Source organism: Pomacea canaliculata, linkage group LG1 (genome assembly GCF_003073045.1).
Source record: "Pomacea canaliculata isolate SZHN2017 linkage group LG1, ASM307304v1, whole genome shotgun sequence".
NCBI lineage: Eukaryota > Metazoa > Mollusca > Gastropoda > Architaenioglossa > Ampullariidae > Pomacea > Pomacea canaliculata.
This window is the reverse complement of record NC_037590.1, coordinates 13,150,844-13,174,004: the sequence shown is the minus strand read 5'-3', so window position 1 is coordinate 13,174,004 and position 23,161 is coordinate 13,150,844. Positions and strand designations below refer to the sequence as shown.

The window sequence follows — 23,161 nt, the reverse complement described above, 5'->3', positions numbered from 1 at the left end:
ACAAAAAATGCTAATAACCGTGTACGTTCTGTTGGTATGGCCTATTGTCATGTGATCAAGTCATGTGAAGCTTTTCACTATAAATAACTTGAATGGTTTTTCGCTAGGAAGGACCTACTGTTGTGTCCGTTCATGTATTGCTTTGAGGTTAACTAAGATGAAGTTTCCGAACTGCGTGAATGTCCTCGGGATTTTACTTTGCCTCCTAGCATACAGTCTAAATGTGTCGGGTCAGGCAGAATTTCAAGCTGGAGCTGGAATTTTTGATATTACTGGTCCGGCAGCAGAAGTCAATTTGGTGAGAAGGAAATATAACTTGTTATTGAGCTACAATATAGAATACATTTTGCAAGTGCTGTGCATATACCACATAGATGATAATCATATGTGCTAAATACTGTGTTGGTGACATGAGGATTGGAAATACAAATGCTTTAAATCACATCATGTTATTGAATACGGGCAATATATATTATTTGCATGATATAGGATTTTAGCATATTTCAGTTATATATTCAAAGTATTTTGTCTAGAAAGATTCATAATATTGATATTGTATACACCCTTTACCTGAACTGGTTCATTAGCAAAGTATTTACTGAATAAAATGGTGATTATAAGGTGCTTTTTATAACTTGCAATTTTTTGTATTATTTGCAATAATTATATTAGCTGAAATTAATGTGTTGAAATAAAACTACAGATGGGATATGCCAAACCTGGGCAAACAGCAAACGGCATTCACATGAGACAGTTCAGCCGAGCTTTTGTGTTTGCAGACAAAGCAGGAGAAAAACGTTTTGTCTTTGTAAATGCAGACTCCTGTATGGTGTCCCAGGGTGTGAAACTAGAGGTAAGATATGCAGAGTCAATTTTAAAATGTCCACATTTTATTGTCTTGGTTCTGTTTCCTGCTTGAGATCACGTGATGTATCACATGAAATATTTGTAATTTAAGCTCTTGGCCTTGGCTTATTTTACTTATACACATTTTGTCATCATTGTCTCTTTTTTGGAAGGCTGTTTCATAGCTTGAGGGATTTTGCTTTTGTATAATTAAGCTTCATATAAAGTTATCAGATTAGGTTTGTTATGCTCAGATAGACTTATATATATTCATTATATTCATTAGCAAGTTGTTAAATTCTCAACTTTTGTCAGCCATAGAAAAAGCGAACATAGAAAAAGCTTTTTAAACAGAACTTGCTGTTAGTAAATTTAAGAGCAAATTGTTTCAGGATTCATTCAGAATTATACATATATATATAATTTACATGTATGTTGGCTACACTATGTTAACAAGAAATGACTATATTCTTTAGTTGCTTTTGGCCTTCTGTTTGACCTCAAAATTTGCAGCGGATTAAAAGAACTTTTTGTGTGGCATCTGTCCTGATCCAGCATAAAACTAAACGTTGAAGACCACTTTTTAAAAGTGTATTGGTTTTTTTTCCCCACCCAAATTGTAGCATATAAGTCATTTATCTAAATCTTTTAAAGATGTGATTTTCTTTCACAATGGTTATCAGTGTCAGCTCAGTGTCAGTGTATGGTAGGTTATGACCCTTACTCTAAAGCAGATCACTTACAGATAGATATAACCCACATCTTTGTTATCAGACAGCTGTTCATTTTCCAAAATTTTCCCTAGGCAAAAGCTAAATTCAACCACTATTCTTACAACTCTACAATAGAAAGAATGGATCTCTACAAAATTTAAACTATAACTTATATTTGGTGGCACTTCTGTGATTAAATCATACTGTTGAAAATTTTTGAACTAGGAGTCTGCAGTTTGATTTGAAAATAGATTAAGAAGTAAGCATTTCTCAAGGTAGTTCTCAGAAAAAAATGTAAAACCTGACAGTTACAACATTTAGATTTGCTGTTTGCTCTCTGTGAGTCTACTATTATGTGTAAATAAATGTTAACAAAGGCTTACACACATAGGCCTACTTTACCATATGTCACATGCATAGCATGCATTTATTAAATAATATTTAACCTTATCTAAACTTTAATTCTATGAAATTGGTCAACTGCATGTATTTTCATTTTAGTTATTTTAAACTGAGACACTTTTTAAAAGCAAAACAGGCCTGCAATACACTCAACACCTATGTTGAAAGTGTGTGTCTTTGTCTCCCCAAATTTTTCTAGTTCAGTACTTTCATTTTTTTTTTTAATCACTTGCATATGAAAGAAATGAGAGTCTGGCCACCATATCATATCTGTCATCATTTGTATAGAGCAACAGACAGAAGTCCCTTGTAACCATGAGGACTTAGTTTGGAAAACCAGAAGAGCCAAGCATGAATAAGATCCATGGGCAATGCATGTAACTTTCTGCAAAAATACTGTTTTGGGTATTAATAAATGATGTCAATAATGATTGAATGAAATAATGCATCTGATTAAAAAATGATCGAAACTTTAGAAGCAATTCATCTAATTGATTCAAATGAGATAAAGATATGTGAGAAAATGTCATAAGGTGAAAATTAATTGTTTGTTCCAGTAGTAAACATTTCTAATAAATTTCATGTATTGTCAATGACAAAAGAACATGAATTATAGATTTTTCTTATGTCTGTGACTTAGGTAATAAAGCAGTTGAAAGCAACATATGGTGACTTGTACACGGAGCGAAATGTTGTAATCAGTGGTACTCATACTCACTCAGGACCAGGTGGCTTTCATCAGTATTTGTTGTTTGATATTACCTCTCTTGGATTTGTGAATGCAACTTTTGAGGCACTGGTGAAGGGCATTGTGCAGGTAGTGTGGCAAAGTTGTTCTTCATAGGTCTAACAGAAAAGTAATTAGAAATTACAAAGAATAAGTGTTTCTGTTGAGAATATGTTGTACAGTACCTTTAGCTCTGCATTTTAGTGATATGTGTAATTTTTACAATAAGCTTAGCAAACTTTCTCCAGTGCCATTTATTTTTAAATAATGATTGATCATGTCAGGATGCAAAATTATTGACAAGTGATGTTTAACACTGACTTTTTTTTTTTGCCAGACAGTACCATTGGGAAAAAATATTTATGCAAGGAGAAAGGGAACATTCTTTTATGGTCATTTGTAGATATGAGTAAAGAATGCATGTACATGTGCGCATGGAGACTGGTGCAAATGTGAGATATTTTCTCTACAAAACAACCTTCATTTCAATGTATGTTTTTTTCCTGTACCACAGAGTATTCAACTGGCACATAAGACTTTGCGGCCAGCAAACCTTTATATTAGTGAAGGGGAGTTGCTGGATTCTAGCATTAACAGAAGTCCAACAGGGTATCTTAATAATCCACCAGAAGAAAGACAAAAGTATGTTGTGTATGAATTCTTTTATGGTTATGGGTTTCTTTGTGTGCGTTCATGTTCATGCAGTCAACCATCCACATGTTAAAGAGTAACAAAAGTTTGTGTGAAGTATTTGTTCTATGTATTTTTTTTTCAAAGATAGCTTGTCTTTCATAGGGACTAGCTTAGAAGTATTAATATCTTTAACCCTAGTCACAGTCTTTTACCATTTTTACTGTCCGTGGTTTTTTTTTCTTTAGAGTTTAAAAGTTTAACTGTACAAATTGGTGACAGCCATGCTAATACCAAGAACATAACTACTAAAGATAAGCAAAATTATTGTTGAATAATGGTAAATCAACTCATTGTAATTACTGCATACTTTTGAATTGTAAATTGACTTCTGGAATAAAGGAGACTTTGAAAGTAATATGTATGTTACCCAAGTATATTTCCCTGGCAGGTACAAATATGACGTGGACAAGAACATGACAGTCCTTCGAATTGATGATGCAGCAGGGCACCCCATTGGCCTTATTAAGTATGTATGACAGTGAGCTAAATAAATTAGTTTCCTTATGGGAAATACAGTGTTTATGCACTTAACTTAAAGACCAGTTTGTTCATGTATAGAAGAAAAGTTTATAGACTTGAAGAAGGGGTAGGCTATCAAGAAATATGCCCAAGCTGCACAAAAAAGTTTTACTAACAGTTTTCAGGTTGAAATAAGAGTGCAAAAACAAGATTACTCAAGATATTTAGTATTTAAGTAGCTCATTTGTGTCCTGGATAGTGTAATGGTGCTTTAATTTTTGTGAGAACTAATAATACATCTACATCCTTAAGTCTGTTTCATGTCTTTATTTTTCCTGTTTCATAAACACAAAATGTAATTTTTTTTTATTGCTGTTGTTTCAGCTGGTATGCAGTGCATTGCACAAGTATGAACAATACAAACGGTCTTATCAGCAGTGACAACAAAGGATATGCTGAACAACTCTTTGAGCGTTACATGCTGGCTCGTGGAAACTTGTCGATTCCTGTTAGTTTTTTTTATTTGTTGAGTGACATCTTCCTTTTCAGAGTTTTAAAGAATGGTTTTATTCGTGTTAGCCTTAAAGAACTAAGCTAAATGCTTAAAAAGCATTTTTACACTGCAACAATCATTTCATTAGTTTTTTTTGCATTAAGATTTTTGGTTTAACTTTACAATCATATGGTTTCATAAGATTTTGGGTTTTTTTTATGGAACGTCTAAAGTCTTAAACACCAAAATACTTGAAGTATCTGAATATCTGTTGCTGCTCTTTTAATATTTCAATTATTGATGATCAGGGTCAGTTTGTTGCTGCTTTTGCCCAAAGCAATGAAGGAGACGTTTCACCTAATACCAAGGGGCCTCACTGTACAGATAGTGGTCTCCCTTGTGATATACTAACTAGCACTTGCCATGGAGAGGTAAATCAGCATTTTTGTAGCACTTTCTGTGATGTGTTTTTTCAACAGTGCTAGCTTCTGTATGGGAGTGATCTACATCATTTGCTGGATTCTAATATTAGAGCATTAAATTTTCTGCTCTTGAATTTCTGACTATGTCCTTTTTAAATTGCATAAAGTATTTAGTACCATCTGTACCAGTAGTAGGCAAAAAGAAATGTTTGAAATCCATAAAGCTCTTGCGTGCATGTTTTGGTTACCAGACATTTGTAACGTCTGGTAAGATGACAAAGAAATTAACCTATAATCACCTGGCTGGACCCTGCCGCTTTTTTCACCCAAAACCCACCTAAAAGATATATCTCAAACACTGAGAGTCCTGACGTGTTTATGAAATATCATGGCATAAAAGCTGATTGTAAATTTTGTTGGAATCAGGAGATGGAAATAATTTTATGGGTTGGTCAGTCTTGTTTATAAACATGAGACTTGAGAATTACTTTTTTTGTAGCCTTCCGATTCCTTCCTCCTCCACCTCAAATTTTAGATTCTTATTTGCAATTGAAGTATTCAGGTCACTTTAAGCAATTTTCAACTTGAATTCAAAGTGTATTAGGTATAAAGACATATCAGTGTTAGTGATGATAAAGATCAGCTCATGACAAATTATTTTGGTTTGCTTTTTCAGAATGAGCTGTGTATTGCTTTTGGGCCTGGAAAGGACATGTTTGAGAGCACTCAGATCATTGGAAGAAATCAGTTTATGAAAGCTTTGGTAAGCAATTCAACTTTTTAAGATATATCTTCAATCTGATCCATTCTCAGATGACCTACAGTCCCAGTATATGTCCGAATTTTCTTATCTGTCTTCTTAATAATGTTCATTAATTTAATTCCAGGAACTCTATTCTTCAGCTGGCAAGAAACTGACTGGATCTGTTGACTTCAGACACAGTTATGTCAATATGACAGAGGTGGAAGTAGTGTTAAACTCCACAACAAAGGTAAGGGTAACTTCCCTTTTGGTGGCAACTCTTTCTGGAAATTTTGCTGTAGTCTATCTCCTGTCAGTTTAAAAATATTGTTGCAACGCTTAAAAGATCAGTTTGTACAAAAATAGAAACAAGACATAAATACAAATAAGATCTGTACCACTTAACAGTATGTTGAAAGAATATTTTTGTTTTGAGAACTACTTTATAGATTTGTTATTTATTATTTTATTTGAAATTAAGTGAAAAATTATTACTGGCTTTTGTTTAACCAAACAGCCCGACTACTAGAAGCTACCACTTTAACTAAACGGATTACTGCCTCAGGTAAATGGGTTTAGTGATCCCGGCCACTAGGGGGCGTATCTATAGGTACCTCCACTCTTGACTGCTATAGAAGGCTGTGTTGGGGTCTTTCATTTGGATTAAAACCAATTGTGGCTCCTAATAGTTAGGTTTGGTAATTACATGTATTTAAGAAAAAAAAATTAACAAGGAAAATTTAATTTTTCTGTTTGCCCTAGCTTTGCAGGTTTTGTTGAAATGTATTTTGAATAAAACAGGACTATCATAATTAAGTAACATAATGTAGCAGTGTCACAGGATATCTTTCTTTCATCCTAAAGGTAAAGACATGCAAGCCAGCTTTGGGTTACAGTTTTGCTGCTGGTACCATTGATGGACCTGGGGCTTTTGACTTCAAGCAAGGTACAACAGTATAGAAAAGCTTTGACTTTAAAACAGCATTTTAAAACTGGTACTAAAACATAACTGGTTATTTTTTTGAAAAAAAATTTACATAAAAAAAATCATGCAAATAAATGTAATATTCGTAAATACGGTGACATATGGAACATTTTTCTGTAGACCTGGATCTAAGCTAGGTAAGAAATTTGCATGCAGTGCATTCCAGATTTCCCATCCTCACAGCACTGTTTAGAGATATAAATTTGATAAAAAGTTGTGTATAATAAAATACCTGTCTTCATAATTTATAGCTATTGCTAAAAAAAAAAAAGCCTTTGGCTTCATACACTTAATCTGAGTGATTGGTAAAGTGAAAACCTGAGTGGTTAAGAGTACAGATGTCTAAACCTTGAGGCAACTGCTTGATAATGATATGGTGTATCAAACTTTCTCCAAGTCAACCCAGCTGTTGACTGGGTACCTGACTCCTTAGATGATTGGGGAAGATCAAGGCAGTTAGGGATAGATGGTTACCACCCTCACAGAAAGTTTGCCCTGAGAATAGTAAAACCTGACTTTCTAGTGACTGAGAGGTTAGATGACTGTTCTTTACTTTGACTTTGCCATTATTTTAATGGGTGTGATGGTATAAATGGTTCTTGCATTTTGTGTTTAACATTTTACCTGCTTCCATGGCAACGCTCTAGTTATGTGTGGCTATGATGATTGCCTTGTTTTGACCTTTTAGGCACCAACACGAGTAATCCTTTTTGGAATGCTGTCAGAGATGTGCTCAAGACACCTACTGAAGAGCAAGTGAACTGTCATGCTCCAAAACCCATTCTGCTAGACACAGGAGAGGTGAATATATGTGTCACTGAATTTGCATATATTTCATGTGAGAATTTCACACAAAACACTTTCTAAAATACTATATTTATCTCTACCACCTGATTATAAATACTTTAATTAATACCTGCATTATCAGTCTCAGTATTTAATCTCAATACCAAACCTAAAATCCACACAAACATTACTGTTTCTGTATTCTGACATGTTTCATCAGATTTATTAATAGGACATTGTTAATGCATTAAAGTGAAGGTTTGCCTGCTTTAGATTTCATTTCCCTACCTGTGGCACCCACAAGTAGTGGATGTGCAGCTGTTAAAGCTTGGACAATTTGTCATCATTGCTGTGCCAGGCGAGTTCACGTACGTTACATTTAACATCAAGCTATTTACCACTTGTCTGCATAGAATACTCATAAAGATACCATTACTGATCTATTATAGTCTACAAGCTGAGTTTGTCTCATCACATTTAATATCTAAATCTTTTTTCAGAGGTATGTTCATATGTGTTTTATTGTGCATTTGTCAGTATGTGCACACTGGTGGAATTTGTAATGGCAGACTGTTTTTGTGATTGCAGAACTATGTCTGGAAGAAGAACACGGGATGCTGTTGTCCAGGTAATATTTAAATAACTTTGAATTCTGTTTATTTTTCTTTATCTAATTTCTTTCCTAGATAAAAGAAAATATAAAGCTACAAAATAGTATAAATAATAAACAGTAGGTTTCATTTACATTTAAGACAAATTATTCTGTTGCAGACGCTGATTTCAAATGGTTTGCCATTGGATACCAGTTCAGTCATTGCTGGTTTGTCCAATGACTATACCCACTATGTAGCTACATTTGAGGAGTACCAGGTGTGGTCAGAATGTGTGATGTCATTTTATTGATAAAAATGTGTATTCTCAGTTTTGGCAAGTGTGCACAATTTTAATGATTTTCTTTTAATCATGCTAATAATTTATAAATATAAACAGCTTAAAAGTTCACAAGACTTATGAAATATCAAATTTACTATCCAAAAATGAGTAGAAAATGTGTGCTTGAATGAATGTGTGTGTCTTATGTATAGGTGGCTATAGTTGTAGGGATGCACATGCATGCATTGGTGCGTGGCTCATTGTTTTGTTACTTTGATAAAGTATGATGCAGAGTACAGAGACAACATGCTTCTTACTGACAGCTTAATTTTTGGCAGTGCTGTTTGTTTATTTCATCATTTATCTGGTACACTCAACAATGTTTGTAATCACCCTTTGGTATGAGTACAGTTGTGTAATACAAGTTTTCTTATTCTATAAGTTGATCAAAAACAGTCATTTGTCAAATTTAGATCAATATCTCTTGTCCCATTTTAAAAATATATTATCTTGAAAGATATTTTTTAAATGGGGTAACATGAGGTGGGACTTAAAGACTGTTTTGAGCATTATTTTGAATTTTTAAAGTTTTACACCGATTTTCTCTTCATTACAGGTACAACGATATGAGGCAGCATCTACCATTTATGGGCCTCACACACTTCAGGCTTATATTCAGAATTTTGAGATCTTGGCAGAGGCTCTTGCTAAGGTATAAATTAAGCTTAATTCTTGTTAGGCTGATTCAGTCTCAGTGGATTGCCTCTTTATTTGTGCATTTGTATGCTTAAGTTTTGCTTTTTTTGTTTTTGTGTGTGTCATGTGCACAAGCATGTTCATGCAATATTTTTTTTCCTCAATGATTTAAATAAACTTCTTAGTATAAAAGGTCACACCTTTACAAAGATATTGTCAACTGTAACAATGAATTTTAATTTTCTTTACTTGTTTTCTATTCAAGGCTATTTTAACTTTATTTTCTATTCAAAGGGCAAACCCGTGTCTCTTGGTCCAAACCCCCCAAATCTATTGGGACAGCAATGGTCATTTTTGCCAGGTGTTCTGTTTGACTCATCTCCTGTGGGAAAAAAGTTTGGTGATGTAAAGACTGATGCTGAGCCTTCTTACCAGCCAGTAAGTTGCTTGTGCATATTGTTAGTTTTTGGAGAAATTTTCGATTTGTTCTCACCTATTCCTTTCCTCATACCCAGCACTTCCACATAGATAATCAAAACAGCCTTAAACACATAGCGGTAACATTCATGTAATCTTCAATTTATGCAACTTTGTATAAACACAGCAAGTGAAATTCTTTGGGGTGACCTTACGTTTCTAGACATCATCTTTTCACAAAACAAAGATGCAATAAAAACTTGACATTCTTTCTCTGGATTCTGTTTAATGAGATGCATGGATTTCTTATTACAACTGAGACAATGAGTTTCTATAGAAACACACAACTTTAGAGTTCTACTAAGATATAAAAAATATGTCTCATTTTCCCCTTCTTTTTTCAGGGTTCAGTAGTGCAAGTCAGATTTGTCAGTGCAAACCCTAGAAATGATTTACGGGTGAGTAACAAAAAGTAAATATTTTCAATAAACATGAAGAATAGGATACTATTTTGATACAATTCAGTTTTAATACTATTCAAATGCAGTGCTTTTGCACTCATCCTTACATTATTGTTATCATGAGCACAGCTGGCTTTAGCTTGAAGAAATGTGCAAGACACATAATCCTGTTTAAATCTTCTGGAGAAACAAGATAGCTACATTGGCAGTTGGCAGATAGAAGTCGTAACTATGACACAAAATCTTCAGGTTTGGCATTTTTATTTTTATAGATGTATAAAATATTATTCCTCTTATTGTTACCATTCTTGGATTGTGATAACACTCTTTTCTCAAAACAGCTAAACGGCACATTCCTGACAGTGGAACAAAAGCAAGAAAGTGGATCCTGGAGAGTTATTTTCACAGACAGGGATTGGGAGACTAGGTATGGCATTGTGTTGGTGTTTAGGACATGATTAGGCGCACTATTACACAGTCAGATGATTACTCAAGTAGAGTGCTTCTAAATTTTGCTTCAATATATTATGGCAAAACTCTGTCTGACCATAAGCTTTTCACAAAATGCTTGTAGTTACATTTATTACAATCACAAGAATGCAGAAAGAAATATTTAATTAAGCCAATCAACTTATTAAACTTTCACAATTTGGTCAAGCAAGGATTGTTGAAAATCCACATTTACTTGACTGCTAGGCAGTCAGATACTGTAACTAACACCACCTAAATTGTGAAGAAATGCCTATTTTTAAAAGGAATGCTAATTTAACAAAAAAAGGAAAAGTTTAAAATAAGTGAATGTTCTCTTTTTCAAATTTAACACACATAAGAGTTCTTTTAAAGTTATTTGTCTTGTGCTTTTCTTTTCTTTATCTTCAGTACCTTTTTTTTTAAGGGATGAAGGATGTAAAATTCATCTATGTTATTAAACAATACATCCAAGTGTGTGTTAAATTTTATGTTTTGTTTCTTTTTTATCTGGTCTTGATTAACATCTAGTGAGCACAGCAGTTAGATCTGCTTTGTGCTTTGAAGGTTGTTCCCAAATATTTGACAAATATTAGTTAACATTCTTTGAAAAGCTAGATAAATATTCCCTTTTATTTCTCTGCAGATACCAGTGGATAAATGACAACCTTCTACTGGGTGAGAGTGATGCAATTATTCGATGGGACATTCCAGAAGGCCAAACACCTGGTACTTATCGTATTCGTCACTTTGGAACATCTAAGAGTATTTTTGGAAGTCTGACATCTTTTGAAGGGTCAAGCAGTTTGTTTATGGTGAAAAAATAACACTGTCACCACATTATAAATGTTACTTTGAGAGTGACAAACAAAAAATTCCTTCAAAATATTTTTTAATTAACAGAAGGTTTTGGTTAGTTGTTCACTTGTGAGCTTAAAATGCTCTGGATGCAGAATTGTGAATTAGAAAAAAATACACAAGTGAATGAAAAAAAAAGTTAAGTAACAAAATTAGCAATTAAAGTTATTTTAAATTAATTTAGCATATGAGCAAGCAGCTTTTATGACCATGAAGCTCCCTTTAAAATCAAAGTTCCTCAGAAATATTACATTTTTACTTGCTGCACTTTTCTATGTCCACGAGGAACTGTACTAAAGGCTTTCATTGAGTACTGCAAGTCTGAAAATTCTGTTCTCTTTCAAAATCCTGGATCATTTTCAAATTAAAGATGTTGACATACTTAAAAGCGGTAGTGTTTAATTTTTAAAGATTATTATCTGTAAATATGTATATTTGAGAAACCACATTGACTTGGCAGTGGAGCAAAAAGTATTGTATTTTATAATGTGCATGGTTTCTGTTTTTTAAAGCAGAAGTGTACGATTGTTTCTGTTATTATTCCTGCACAGAAAATATTATAACTTTTGTGTTCTCCTTCATTTTAATTGTTATTTGGTGAATTCAGCTGTTGATTTTTTTCCCAACACTGGTAGTGTGTAGTCATTGTCAGTGAGTGAATTAAACTGAAATAGGGCATAATACATTAGACATAAGAATTTTTAGGTGCTATTTAAAAAAAAAATTTTTTTTTTGTTTGTTTCAATGCTATTTTTATTATGAACAGATCAAATAAGTTACCATTTTATAGACCCATCCCAAGTAAACGTCTTCTGTAAAATTTATTTGAAGAGTTAGGAAAACATATCACAAGAGTAATCAAAACAACATAATGAATCTTAAAAAAACTTGTCATTGTAAAAACTTGTGCCTTTAATTACTTTAAAATGCTTTTTATGACAGGTCTTTGAAATCTTTATGCTCTTGTAGAGGGAGAAAACTTATCACAAGAGTTTTCAAAACAACATATAAGAAATATTTTTTAAAAACCTGATAATCTATATAGCAATGATAAATGCAAATAAAAAAATATTGAGTGACATGCAGTTTATCGTCACATCTAGCCCTAGGATTTATTATTTCAGGTAACAGCTATTTTCCTTAGACATAAGAATTTACATAGCATATGAAAACCACAAAATGAAATCAGTTATCAGCACTCTTTCCATTTTGTGTATTGTCACTGGGAACTAGTTTCGCCATTGTGTCTTGTCTCAGGGTCTTTAAGAAAGGCATGAGGTCTGGAAAATACAAAAACAAGCAGTCTCAAGTAAAGATAAGGGTAATTTTCTAAAAGAAAGTGTTACACTTATTTTATCTGCAGGACATCTAGCTAGTAGGGGAAAAAAAATCTCAGTCTACCATTTTTTACATCAATTTCATGTGCATCTTCATACCTAAATTTGACCTGGATGTATCTGGATGAAATGCTATCATTCAATGTGGGTTACAAAATAAAGACTAATATTTCCAGGATTGTTACAAGAAAACTTACTTGTGCCCCCTGTTCCTTTGTTGTCCAGGCTCTCAAACCTTTTCCCTGTAGTCTTGTTGGCACGGGCCTGAATGATGTACCTTAACATGGATAATTGGGTACAAGTTAAATGCAACAAAATGCTGTACACTTAAATTTACACTTAGATTTTCTGTACATTCAGAATTTAACTAAACTCCATAAATTAAAAAAAAATTGTTATAAAGTAGTCTTGCTTCTTCTGCTCCTGCCTTTTTGCACATTGAGGTAGCACAAGCTTTTCATGTTTGCCACTTGGAGCGGGGAGTGGATGGCATAGACCTCCCCAACTGATTCCCATGCTAGCATTGACATTAGCTAAGGGAAAATTGCCCCACCTTGGGGGGAATCAGGCTAAGGAAGTAAACTCCTACAGAAAACCATCATGTTAACATGGCATTAGCAGGCAAAGGCTTTCTGGAATGAAAGTATCAATCAGGGTCAAGTGTCCACATGTTCATGACCAGGCTGACCTACTAGCTATGGTTTACTTAGAGTGGAAGATGGGTGCCACCAAATGCTTAAAGCCAGATGAAGGACTATGAATGTTTACTACATAAGTTCAAGTGTGATTGGTTGGGGCCCAGATCAACAATGATACAAACCTTTCTGGTAGGCTTCAGGAAAATGTACTACTGGAACCAAAGCAGATTTATATAGAGTTGAGAGAAGGAACATCTACTAGTATGTGGAATGTCAGCACATCGCACTCGTGTGGCAAAGTGAAAGAACTTGCCTAGAGTTGTACAGATGGGACACTGGCAGAAGTGAGATAGACTTACAAGGGTCATAAACTCTGGTATAATGGAGAAGATGCCAGACACAAACATGGTGAGGACACATGGGAATTTGGTCAGTCATCATCAGCTGTACACCCATATCCAATGTCACCGTTGTCCAAGTATTTGCTCCGACTTCCAGGCATCAAGACAATAAAGTGGAGGAGTTCTACCAACAGCCAAGACAATGTTATAAAGGCAATACCAAAAACATCCTTGTACTCTGTGACTGAAATGCTAAGGTTGGCTCAGAAATGAACATAAACGGTGGATAAATTTGACAGAGATGAAACCAACAACAGGGGACTCAGACTCCTAGCATTTTCACAGAGCAATAGTAATAATATTAATAATCACAAGATTTGTATGGCACAGAACTCATACTCGTAATAAGCATCCTTGTAGCGCTTCAGAACAAAAACGAGAGATGGTCCATAACCGAGCTGACTGCAAGACCAAAATGTGGAAATCTTCAATGCCAAAGCTGGAGGTAAATTTTCCAGTTGCTGCATCTATTCATGTGCTGCCCCCAATGACCAGTACCAGTCAAATAAATGAATGAAGCATACATAACTGTCTACACAATTCTGGTTCAGATCGGTGAATGAAAATTCTGTGAACCAGGGCTGTATTGCACAAGTGTTCATACCTCATCTTCCATACATTATTACACTGCCCATAGTTCACTGGCTGAAGAAGCCCTGGGTACTTGAACAATGAATCGTTAAGTACATAAAAATTGTTACTTGTTATTTCACATTTTGGGTCCAAGCGATGGGGACAAGAAGGAAGTATTCTTAATATCTGAAGAAAATTAAACGATACTGAGCTGTTTTCAGGCACAAGATAGCACTTTTACAGCATTTTCTGGATTTTTCTTACATGTGAATAGTGTTTGTGAGAACAGTTATCTGAAAAACAATTGTTTCTCTCCTACCACAAAAAAAATGCATTTTCTTGCACTAGTCAGGAAATTAAAGAGATGGGGTGATGATTATCTCACTTGGTGACAATTTGGATATGGTAGCTTCGGAATCTGGCGACAGCGGAAAGACAAGTGTTGTAGGCTTTATGAAGATCACTGTTATTGCTGCACTCAACTGAAACACAATGACATACATTTCTGTTTATTCACAGTGGTCCATCTTAAACACTTTGCATTATTCTCAAACTTCCTTTCCAAAGACCTTTCAACAAGAAGGGGGGAAATGTGCATGCATTACCATGCAATGATTTAAAAAAAAAAAAAGTCACAAGCTTAAGGATAAATTAACACTTAAAAAAAGGGATGATTTGAACTAAAAGGCCTATTTTGTTGTACAATTAAGACTGATTACCCATTTTATCAGTGCTGATTTAATTTTTTTGCTAAGTGGCAGTTGCTTCATTTACACTATGCCTTGTACACTCACCGAATTTTCGCACAGAATGGGATTTATTTTCAATAGCTTCCACAAACTGCCTATGGGAGGGAGGCATGTATGTCCGCATTGTCATTAAGAAGCTTTTCTCACCTGCAAAAGGAAGTTGCAAAAATGAAAAAAAGATGCTAGTGTTATTTTCTTCAACTTATTTTAAAGCTTATTGCATACCATGGCAAGAGAACTGATGTTTCATACCAAGTCAGCAACTAAGGCTATCTCATAGCAAAACAGCTGACATATAAAGAGGTGCGAATGCAATGAAAGAATAGCATTCCAGACAAGATAACCCCAACATCTGATCCATTGGTGACAAGTGCTCAACTGTTGTGCCATTGGACATGCTATACTACTGCTTGCATCATGGAATGAACACCTCTACACATAATACTTATCCTTCTGCCGTCCTTACCACCATTAATTCTGAGTCCGTGTCATGCGATACTACTGTCTTCCTGCCCAACATTAATTCTTTATTAGTAAATGTAATGTGATACCATTGCCTTCCTGACCACCATTAACTATAGTCCTTTACTTAGACCAGTAAATGTTTTCAGACATAAGTACAGAGATTTCTAAGGACAAGGATCGTTTCTCTGCCAAAGAGAGAAGAGTCTGTGCTTTTTTTCTATGTACCATCTGTATGCTGTATGCCTAAAAGAGCATCCAGAACTTGCAAAGTGGCACTCTGAGCTGCACTTCCACCAAAAGCCTGCAAAATGTAATTGTGGGATACTTTACTTTTGACAATGATGTTGGAACTATAACATTTAAAATGATTAGCATCATCATAATACAAAATGTACAATAAATCCTTAAAACAAATTAAAATGCCAAAAAAACAGTTGTCTCTCTCTCTCTAAATATATATATATCAGATTATGAACAATCTTGAAGGTCTTAAAAAGGATCCTTAAAAACATTTTAAGTGCAACCTTTTCATTAAAAATGCAAACTAGAAAATTGTATCCCTGAACAAAATGAAGTTATGATTACATACTAAAATTTTTCATTAAAGCTGAAACATTATTTCACCTTTATTGGCTGGTCAGAGATGCCTTCAAAAACTACTCCTTCAGGTAAAGGACTGCTTTCTCCACCATATCTGCAGTTTCATTATACCTTCATTATCTCTACAAATACATTACCTCCTACATTTCTTCAGTACTGATGACTATAAGTGACTAATTGAAATGTGATAAAGAAAACACTTGAAAAAAGAGGATGCAAAGCTCTGAGTCTTTTCCTAACCAGTGAACTAATTCTATCAGGCACATCAAGTATTAATTTATCCATAAAAAAAATGCTGAGAATAACTATGATGATGACATCAACAATAGCAATACAGAAAACAGCATTGCCTTGAATTTTTTGGAATCCATTAAGATATTTTATAAATCCATACGTACCCACCAAGGTAAGGTCTGAGTACATTGAAGAATGTGCCAGAAGTAAGTTTATCTAAGAGAAAAAGAAGGGCACATTAGAGTAGAATTACATAGCTTGGAAAATGTAAAACAGTTCATTTGCAGATTTTAGCTGTTTCAAGCATATTTCATCAGCCCTTTCTGGGCACAATCATACACTCTGCATGGTGAAGTCATGTCAAAATGTTTTTTAAGTGACTCTTCCCTGATTCTGACTCACTGTTCCAAAACTCAAATGGTAAAAAAAAAAAAAAATTTGTGATTTTCTAGCATTATTGTCTACCATGGCTTCAGCTACTTTCTGCTAAGAAAGTAAACATCCAAATCGATGCCTGTATATGACTGGAGATGTTTATGTTGAAGCAGATAGCACTGCAGTGTCATTTGTGTCAGAAAAGTAGAAATGGCATTCAGTCATGCTGAACAGCCCTTCCGGCATGATATGTGTGTGTGCACATTTACTTCAGATGGCTTTGAATCATGCTACACATATTGGTTAAAAGCAGATCATGCAACACTTCTGTAAAAGCTTTTTTGGCGGCCATTTTGAGCTTGCATTGATTACAAGATGGCCACACTATGCTACCATTGTCTTCACCATCTTGATCCAGCATACCTGTCTGAGCTATTGACCCCAGTCCAAACTTGCACTGATTACAAGATGGTCACACTGTGTTACCACATACAAAGACAATATTTAACTCACTGTGTGTGATTGTGTATATATGTTTGCTTGCATTGATTACAATTACCACACACAAGAATGATATTTAACTCACTGTGAGTGATTGTAAATATATATATGTGTGTTAATGGGTACATAATTCTGGATGTGAAGACTATGCAAGATGCAGATTGACCAATAAACAGAAATCAAAATTTAGAACTAGGATATTAAAAACAGATCATAGCACTACTATCATATCCCACATTAAAATACAACACACTATAGGTAGTCAAGCCCAACAATTATGAAAAGAAAAGGAAAATTTGTTTAACGTGAATGCTTACCATGCATGTGTGACAAGACTTCCTCCATTTGCTTCACCACATCAGCTATATGGCTTAAACCCTGGATAGCTTGGCCTTCATTCTCCTCTTTAGTGCTAGTCACTACAGACAAGATGGACTAGAAACAAAAGGTTTTTTTTTCAAAAGATCAAATGGCACTCATTTCCAAAGTTATACAGTTCACATGCACCAAAAGAATTGAATAAAGGAAACATTATTGAATTACATGTTTGCATAGTTCAAGTAATAAATGTAAGGCAATCTTAGGGAATGGCATCCAGTTAAACCAATCCTTTCTGTCTCAGTATGCTACTGCAGCCAAAAAATATAATGTGGATGCTACATATCGTCAATGATCATTTACAGAGAACAGAAGCAACAGGACAGGAATCAGATTTGTTACAAATTTCATTCCTAAGCATTTACTTTTTCTATGGGCAGCAAATCACTATTATAATTGGAAATTTCTCCAACCTGAATACACTTGCCAAAAGTTAGCTCTACCATGACTGTAGTCAGGAAGAACCATTCAGCCTCTGCTCCACCTGGTAACGTGTAGAGACAGCGAAGATTTCTAGACAAGAAAGAAGCACTTCATGTTCACCGGCAACAATTTCTTTGAATTGATGTTCAGTGTAACTTTCAGATGCATTTTGCAGAATCATGCTAACTGTTCTTTGTTGACAAAAATTATTTTGAAAAAAGTCATGACTATTTTCCAAATTTAATCAGAGATATTTTTAGAGATAAAACTAATGCAGGTTAACAGGCCTTTTACAATGTTTTATTATTATTATAATGTTCATTATTTTTTTTACACATTATAAAATAGTCCTAAAATTTATAATTTGCAATCAAATACTTACTCCAAACATAAGGGTCTGAAACAGATATCAAAACAAAATAAATTGAAAAATAAGATTTTTCTCTAAGAAAACATTATCTATGATATATACTTTTTAAGCATAACAAACTATAATTTTATTTCTTTTCTTGCTTAGGTTACACCCTATCTGGATATATATGTTCCTCTTGCTTTCGTGCTTGCACATGCATGCATGCAAGCGCACACACACACACACATATATGCATGAACAGAATAGGAAATATGTCTCAAAGGCCCGTTTTCTTTTGTAAGTGAGCCAGGTACTCAGTCTGGTTTCCTTCTGTTGCACAATCTGATGTTTCTTTATTTGCATCATAGACTCCATACATAGTAACTATGCCGATTCTTTTGCTACAAAATAAATTTCTGTCAGAGAGATTGTTCTTCCTCTGGTCTGCCTAAAATTAAACCGATTGGACTGTATACCGAACACCAATGCATAATTGAACCACCTGACGGCCTGTAATTGTTACCTTTTTTTTTCAAATACAAGGAGCAAAGAAAATTATGCCATACCTGTCTGGGAAAAGTGGAGCCCAGTTAGCTAATGCTAAGCTTGGATGACATACGATTGGTGGCAGACCCAGTTCTTCAGACAAGTAGTATAAAGGCACTGCAATGCTTTTTGGGATGGACTGAAAAAAAAAAAAAATTTATGTACCTGAGGGAGAGTGTGTATGTGTAGGCAAAATTTACAGAAGTGTACAATATTTACTCTGAATGTGTGTACATGCTTATTTCTTACTCTTGCTAATAGATTTATGCTTCATATCGATGACAAAATTTAGAAACAAAATAACACTGATAAGCAGGCCCATTTTTAGCCCCCACGGGGCCTGAAGCATAGGGATTAATTTGGAGCCTAGTTACCCTATTTATTCAAAAGTATGGGGGTCACTGACGATTATCAAAAGCATAGGGTCCTAGGCAGATGTGTCTGCCTGCCCATAAACATGGCCTTGCTGATAAGAAATGAGATATGAACAGGCAAAAAAAATAAGGACAAATGAAAGCCTGTCCTATAAACTCTGCACGTGACTGCCTCACCTTGCTAGCATCTTTGTCACCATGTTGCCATACATATCCTGATGCAATGATTGTAAGTTGTAAATGGGCGAGTCGCTTCTGCCTGTGCCCTTGTAAATGCTGGTGGTCCAACAAAGGCATCTAAAAATGCAACACGTATGAGAATAATGCAGCTGAGTTGTGCAGAGGATTATATTTTAATTTAATTACAAGCCTGAAGACTTTGGAGTGTCACAGAAATAATTATCTCTACAATATTTATTAACTCACAAACGTTTACAGGATATTTTAATGAAAGAATCTATTTTACATCTCTCTTACTCACATGCTCACGTTTTCACATCCACCAACCAAAAAGAATATCAGCCAATCTGTTGGTTGACTTTTGTGCACTTTACCTTATCAACCTCATGTCTCATCCTGTTGCCTTGGACAAGGCTCGGCATATTTTTGGCCAGTAGATTCCATGATGAAAAGTATTCTGGCAGAAATTCCTGTACAATCCAATTAAAGACTTCTTAATTCTTTGTTTATGATATTTGTGATAATACAATGACATGACATTCCATGTAAGTACTCAGTTGCTGCAAAGTACTACGATATTTTCAATATCAAACAGGCTGGCCCATGCAAATGCAATAAATGACTCAAAAACTACTATAAACCACAAAACCATTTTTACCCAAACTGTGACATGGCTTAGTTTCAGTCTGCACTCTGTAATCGAAACAGCAAGAAGACCATCAGTGCCTTGCCTATTATCAGTGGCAGAAGATACTAGGATTCATCATTATGCGACTTAAACAGGTGTACTCTAGAAAATAAAAACACACGGCAAATTAGGGTCACATATGGACATAGTTCATTATAGTATGTGGCATTGTCTCATTCAGACAGTATGAATGCTTTAGTGTGCAGATTAGAATTGTCCTATGGACGGGTGTCACATACTGTGAGTGACCCGAGACGAGTTCTGAACCCTGAGTAGCTCACTGCAGTGGTGACAAGCAAGTGTTTTAGTCATTATACACTACCAGGCGCCCCTGCTGTTTACAGGGCTGGCTGCCTTGTCGTGATATAAGCTTATATGTTGCTGTTTCGGCGTAAAACACCAATTTCCACTGCCCCCTCACTGCTATGATAAAAAAAATTACTGCTATGCAAACAGATTAGTACCTACTGATATCTATGGTTACTGGTCAGCGCAACAAGCATTAATTGACCTTGAATTAGTGACCTAATTAGGTTTAGTGAGTTATGGTCGGAGTACCAAAACTCATGGTTCGCACATTCATGTTTCTAGTTTTGCAAACTATAGGACTAGCCCAGCACAAGCAAAATAATCATAAAAAGAAAACTTTACCAGCGGCTCCTCCAAAACGAATCCAAGCGTGTCTGACACGTGGAAATCTTTAGCCTTCAGCATGTTTTTTTTTTTTTTCTTAGAAGTTCAACATCAAACACTAACTAAACAAGGACTATTATAGCAATACTTGCGCTGCTGAAAGCATTATATATCTCTCATGGAAAGGTGTGGCAGCACTCTACAGTCTACACAAAGGTACAAGTGTTCCGATCTTTTGAACGCCCTCCCTTAATGGGACATAATCACTCAAGTTTAGAGTCGAATAGTTACGTCCCCTAGCTTTTTCGGCGCGCGAGGGTTGGAGTAGAAGCACCCAGTTGACATTATACTGAACATACATGAGACATAGAGACCAAACTAAATGGTTTGCGTTTTTTTCAGATATCGGTAAAGGCGATATAAACATAACCTATAAATTTCAGCCTCCAAAACCCATCCGTTAATTAATTACCCGCTAGCAAAGTATGCGATTCGCAGCTGCGATCATCGCTAATAGTGTACTACGTCACGCTAGTGCACCGTTTACAAGGTTGCCAGCAGTCAACACAAGAGAGAGAAAGAGCGACAGTTTAGATTATGTGGACGTTGAAAGTCTGCATTTTCCGTGATAAAGTAGCACTTTCTCATTAACAAGTTTGTCTCATTTAGTCCTTGTCCAATCTCGATCTTCACTGCCAGCGAAACGTACGTGATCCGTCATAGACATCGGGGAACAGACACGGGAAACAATTGAGGAGCATGCGTGTCTGTCATGTCGTGTACTTGGGCCGAAAGTACATCGCGCCGCTAGGGCACTTAGGGGCCATCAAAGGTTCGCCAACCCTTTAAGTGCGGCAAAGGTTGAGTCTCGTGTCCTATTTCAGGCTGTGCTAACGGGTGATTCCACCCCTAAGCGTACAGACGGCCCTATACGCTGCGTATGGTTACTATGGTATGTAAAGTATTATGTTCTATTAAAATCCATCTGATATGTTCCTGTGATTTTACGTTTTTGGGACTCCCTCACACTTATATTTTAAGTTAGATCAGCGGTTCTCAACCTGTGGGGCGCGCCCCTCTGGGAGGGAGGGGGGCGACGTGCTTACAAGGGGGGCGCGAAGGTGGTCATTTTTTAAGTTTCTTATACCGCTATTAGTGAAATTAACTTACATTGCTGGCTAAGGGGGGTGCGCGGACGTACCTTTGTTCGTCAGGGGGGCGTCACAAGTAAAAGGTTGAGAACCGCTGAGTTAGATGTTTTAAATAAAATCCCGAGACCCAAGTGACAATTGCTTATTTTACACCCCACCCCCCCTTTTTTTTTTAGTACATTTCAAGTAAAAATATGTTTAACATTTTTTCAGCTATGTTAGGGTATTTGAGCAGAAGTATCAGGTACGATCCCATTTAACACAGGGGAGTGGAGCTGAGCAGATTGAACAGAGGGGAGTGGGTCATGGAGATGTGCGCCGTTAATGAATTGCTTTTAACAAACCGAAATAAAGATTTAACTCTTTAAATAAGAGATTTTGTTTGCTTGAGATTTTAAATAGAATTAAAAACACGCGAAAATGCACGCGCACACACACACTGAAGGGAAGGGAGGAATGAAAAGAAAAAGAAAGGCGACCTTGCACCAGGAATCACTCGCGAAGGTCGAAGGTCGTCATCACAGTGACTGAAAACAGCGTGAGCAAAGAAATGTGAGTTCCATCCGCATATAGCATGCACCGAAGCCCATGTTTGCTAAATTTGGCTGACAGACTTGTAAATATTTTTCTTGCATGTAACACTACAATTATACAGGTCGCCTCCGCCTGCCTTGGGAGCACCATGACGCGGAGTCTTTAACTGATATCTTAATACTGATCTTGGACAATTCAGCGGTGATTCGGCGACAAAGACATATGCACTGTGAAACTTGTCTGATTAATAAGTGGCAGGTACTCCCAGGCCTACAAATGATATACTTTAGTGGCAAAGGCAAACCCCGAGAGTTACTTTTGTTGCCGCCACAATTTAAGTGGTGACTTGTTTCCATTTGTCGCAAAATCTCCACTGTTCGGCATGTGGGTCTCAGTAATGTGCCAACAAAAATGTACTATCAGTTTTGGTCTATCCTCCTCCTCCTCCCGATCATCGTCATTAATAAGTGCTCCGATGTTGTCATAGCTTAGCTATAATCAATCAGCTGTTTTTGTTTTCACGGACTTAGCTCATGTCAGTAACCCTTTCAACTTTCCTACTTCTAAAACAAATACAACTCGTTTACTCCGTGTCATGCTACTCCTTATATATTCTCAAACTTCTACCGACAGAACTTTGAGAAACGAAATATTTGCTTTCCCTTCTCCGTTCCTAACGTTCAGAAAAGCTTTTTTTAAAAAATCAGAAACTGTGTGAACTCTTTGCGCTGCCAATTAACAAGCGCGGCGTTTTCTGATCATTCGCCTGTCTATCTCCTCCCAGATCTCAGCTCGAACCACAGCAACTTTGACTCAGTGGACCTAACTGCCAGTTCCGCTGTCTGTTAACACGACCGTCTTGCCGGTGTCGCTCCCTTTCCTCTAAACACGCGGCTACAGACCGTCGTGGAGTTGCAAAGGACGGCAATTGCACCCACGAGCAAAGTGAAGTGCACTTCGTCTTTTCGTGTGCATCCTGTTTAGCCAA

At 35.8% G+C, this 23,161-nt stretch overlaps 2 protein-coding genes across 5 annotated transcripts; one reads left to right on the top strand and one right to left on the bottom strand.

Moving 5' to 3' along the window:
• Window positions 1–72: 72 nt before the first annotated feature.
• On the top strand, window positions 73–12,783 carry LOC112556276 (neutral ceramidase-like). The gene is made up of 19 exons (XM_025225121.1): window positions 73–298; window positions 704–853; window positions 2,602–2,778; window positions 3,203–3,330; window positions 3,770–3,847; window positions 4,225–4,348; window positions 4,642–4,764; window positions 5,432–5,518; window positions 5,643–5,747; window positions 6,362–6,443; window positions 7,171–7,283; window positions 7,542–7,636; window positions 7,857–7,896; window positions 8,040–8,138; window positions 8,758–8,853; window positions 9,132–9,275; window positions 9,659–9,712; window positions 10,057–10,142; window positions 10,830–12,783. The coding sequence occupies exons 1-19, from the start codon at window positions 158–160 to the stop codon at window positions 11,008–11,010; spliced, it is 2,103 nt and encodes a 700-aa protein (XP_025080906.1). The 5' UTR covers window positions 73–157; the 3' UTR covers window positions 11,011–12,783.
• On the bottom strand, window positions 11,777–20,762 carry LOC112556297 (myoglobin-like). Of its 4 annotated transcripts, none has more exons than XM_025225164.1 (15): window positions 20,507–20,759; window positions 19,826–19,957; window positions 19,542–19,637; window positions 19,165–19,284; window positions 18,634–18,752; window positions 18,098–18,112; window positions 17,706–17,805; window positions 17,232–17,349; window positions 16,203–16,254; window positions 15,829–15,898; window positions 15,430–15,505; window positions 14,785–14,886; window positions 14,376–14,472; window positions 12,576–12,655; window positions 11,777–12,321 (listed from the first exon to the last, which is right to left on the bottom strand). In XM_025225164.1, exons 3-15 carry the CDS (start codon window positions 19,587–19,589, stop codon window positions 12,227–12,229), a joined length of 1,092 nt encoding a protein of 363 aa, XP_025080949.1. In that variant the 5' UTR covers window positions 19,590–19,637; window positions 19,826–19,957; window positions 20,507–20,759; the 3' UTR covers window positions 11,777–12,226. The 4 variants fall into 4 exon arrangements, 3 of the variants coding, with proteins under 3 accessions (XP_025080949.1, XP_025080958.1, XP_025080939.1); XM_025225173.1 differs by having other exon boundaries at window positions 19,826–19,860; XR_003097700.1 differs by lacking the exon at window positions 19,826–19,957 and adding an exon at window positions 13,376–13,541 and having other exon boundaries at window positions 12,260–12,321; window positions 20,507–20,762.
• Between the last annotated feature and the right edge of the window lie 2,399 nt (window positions 20,763–23,161).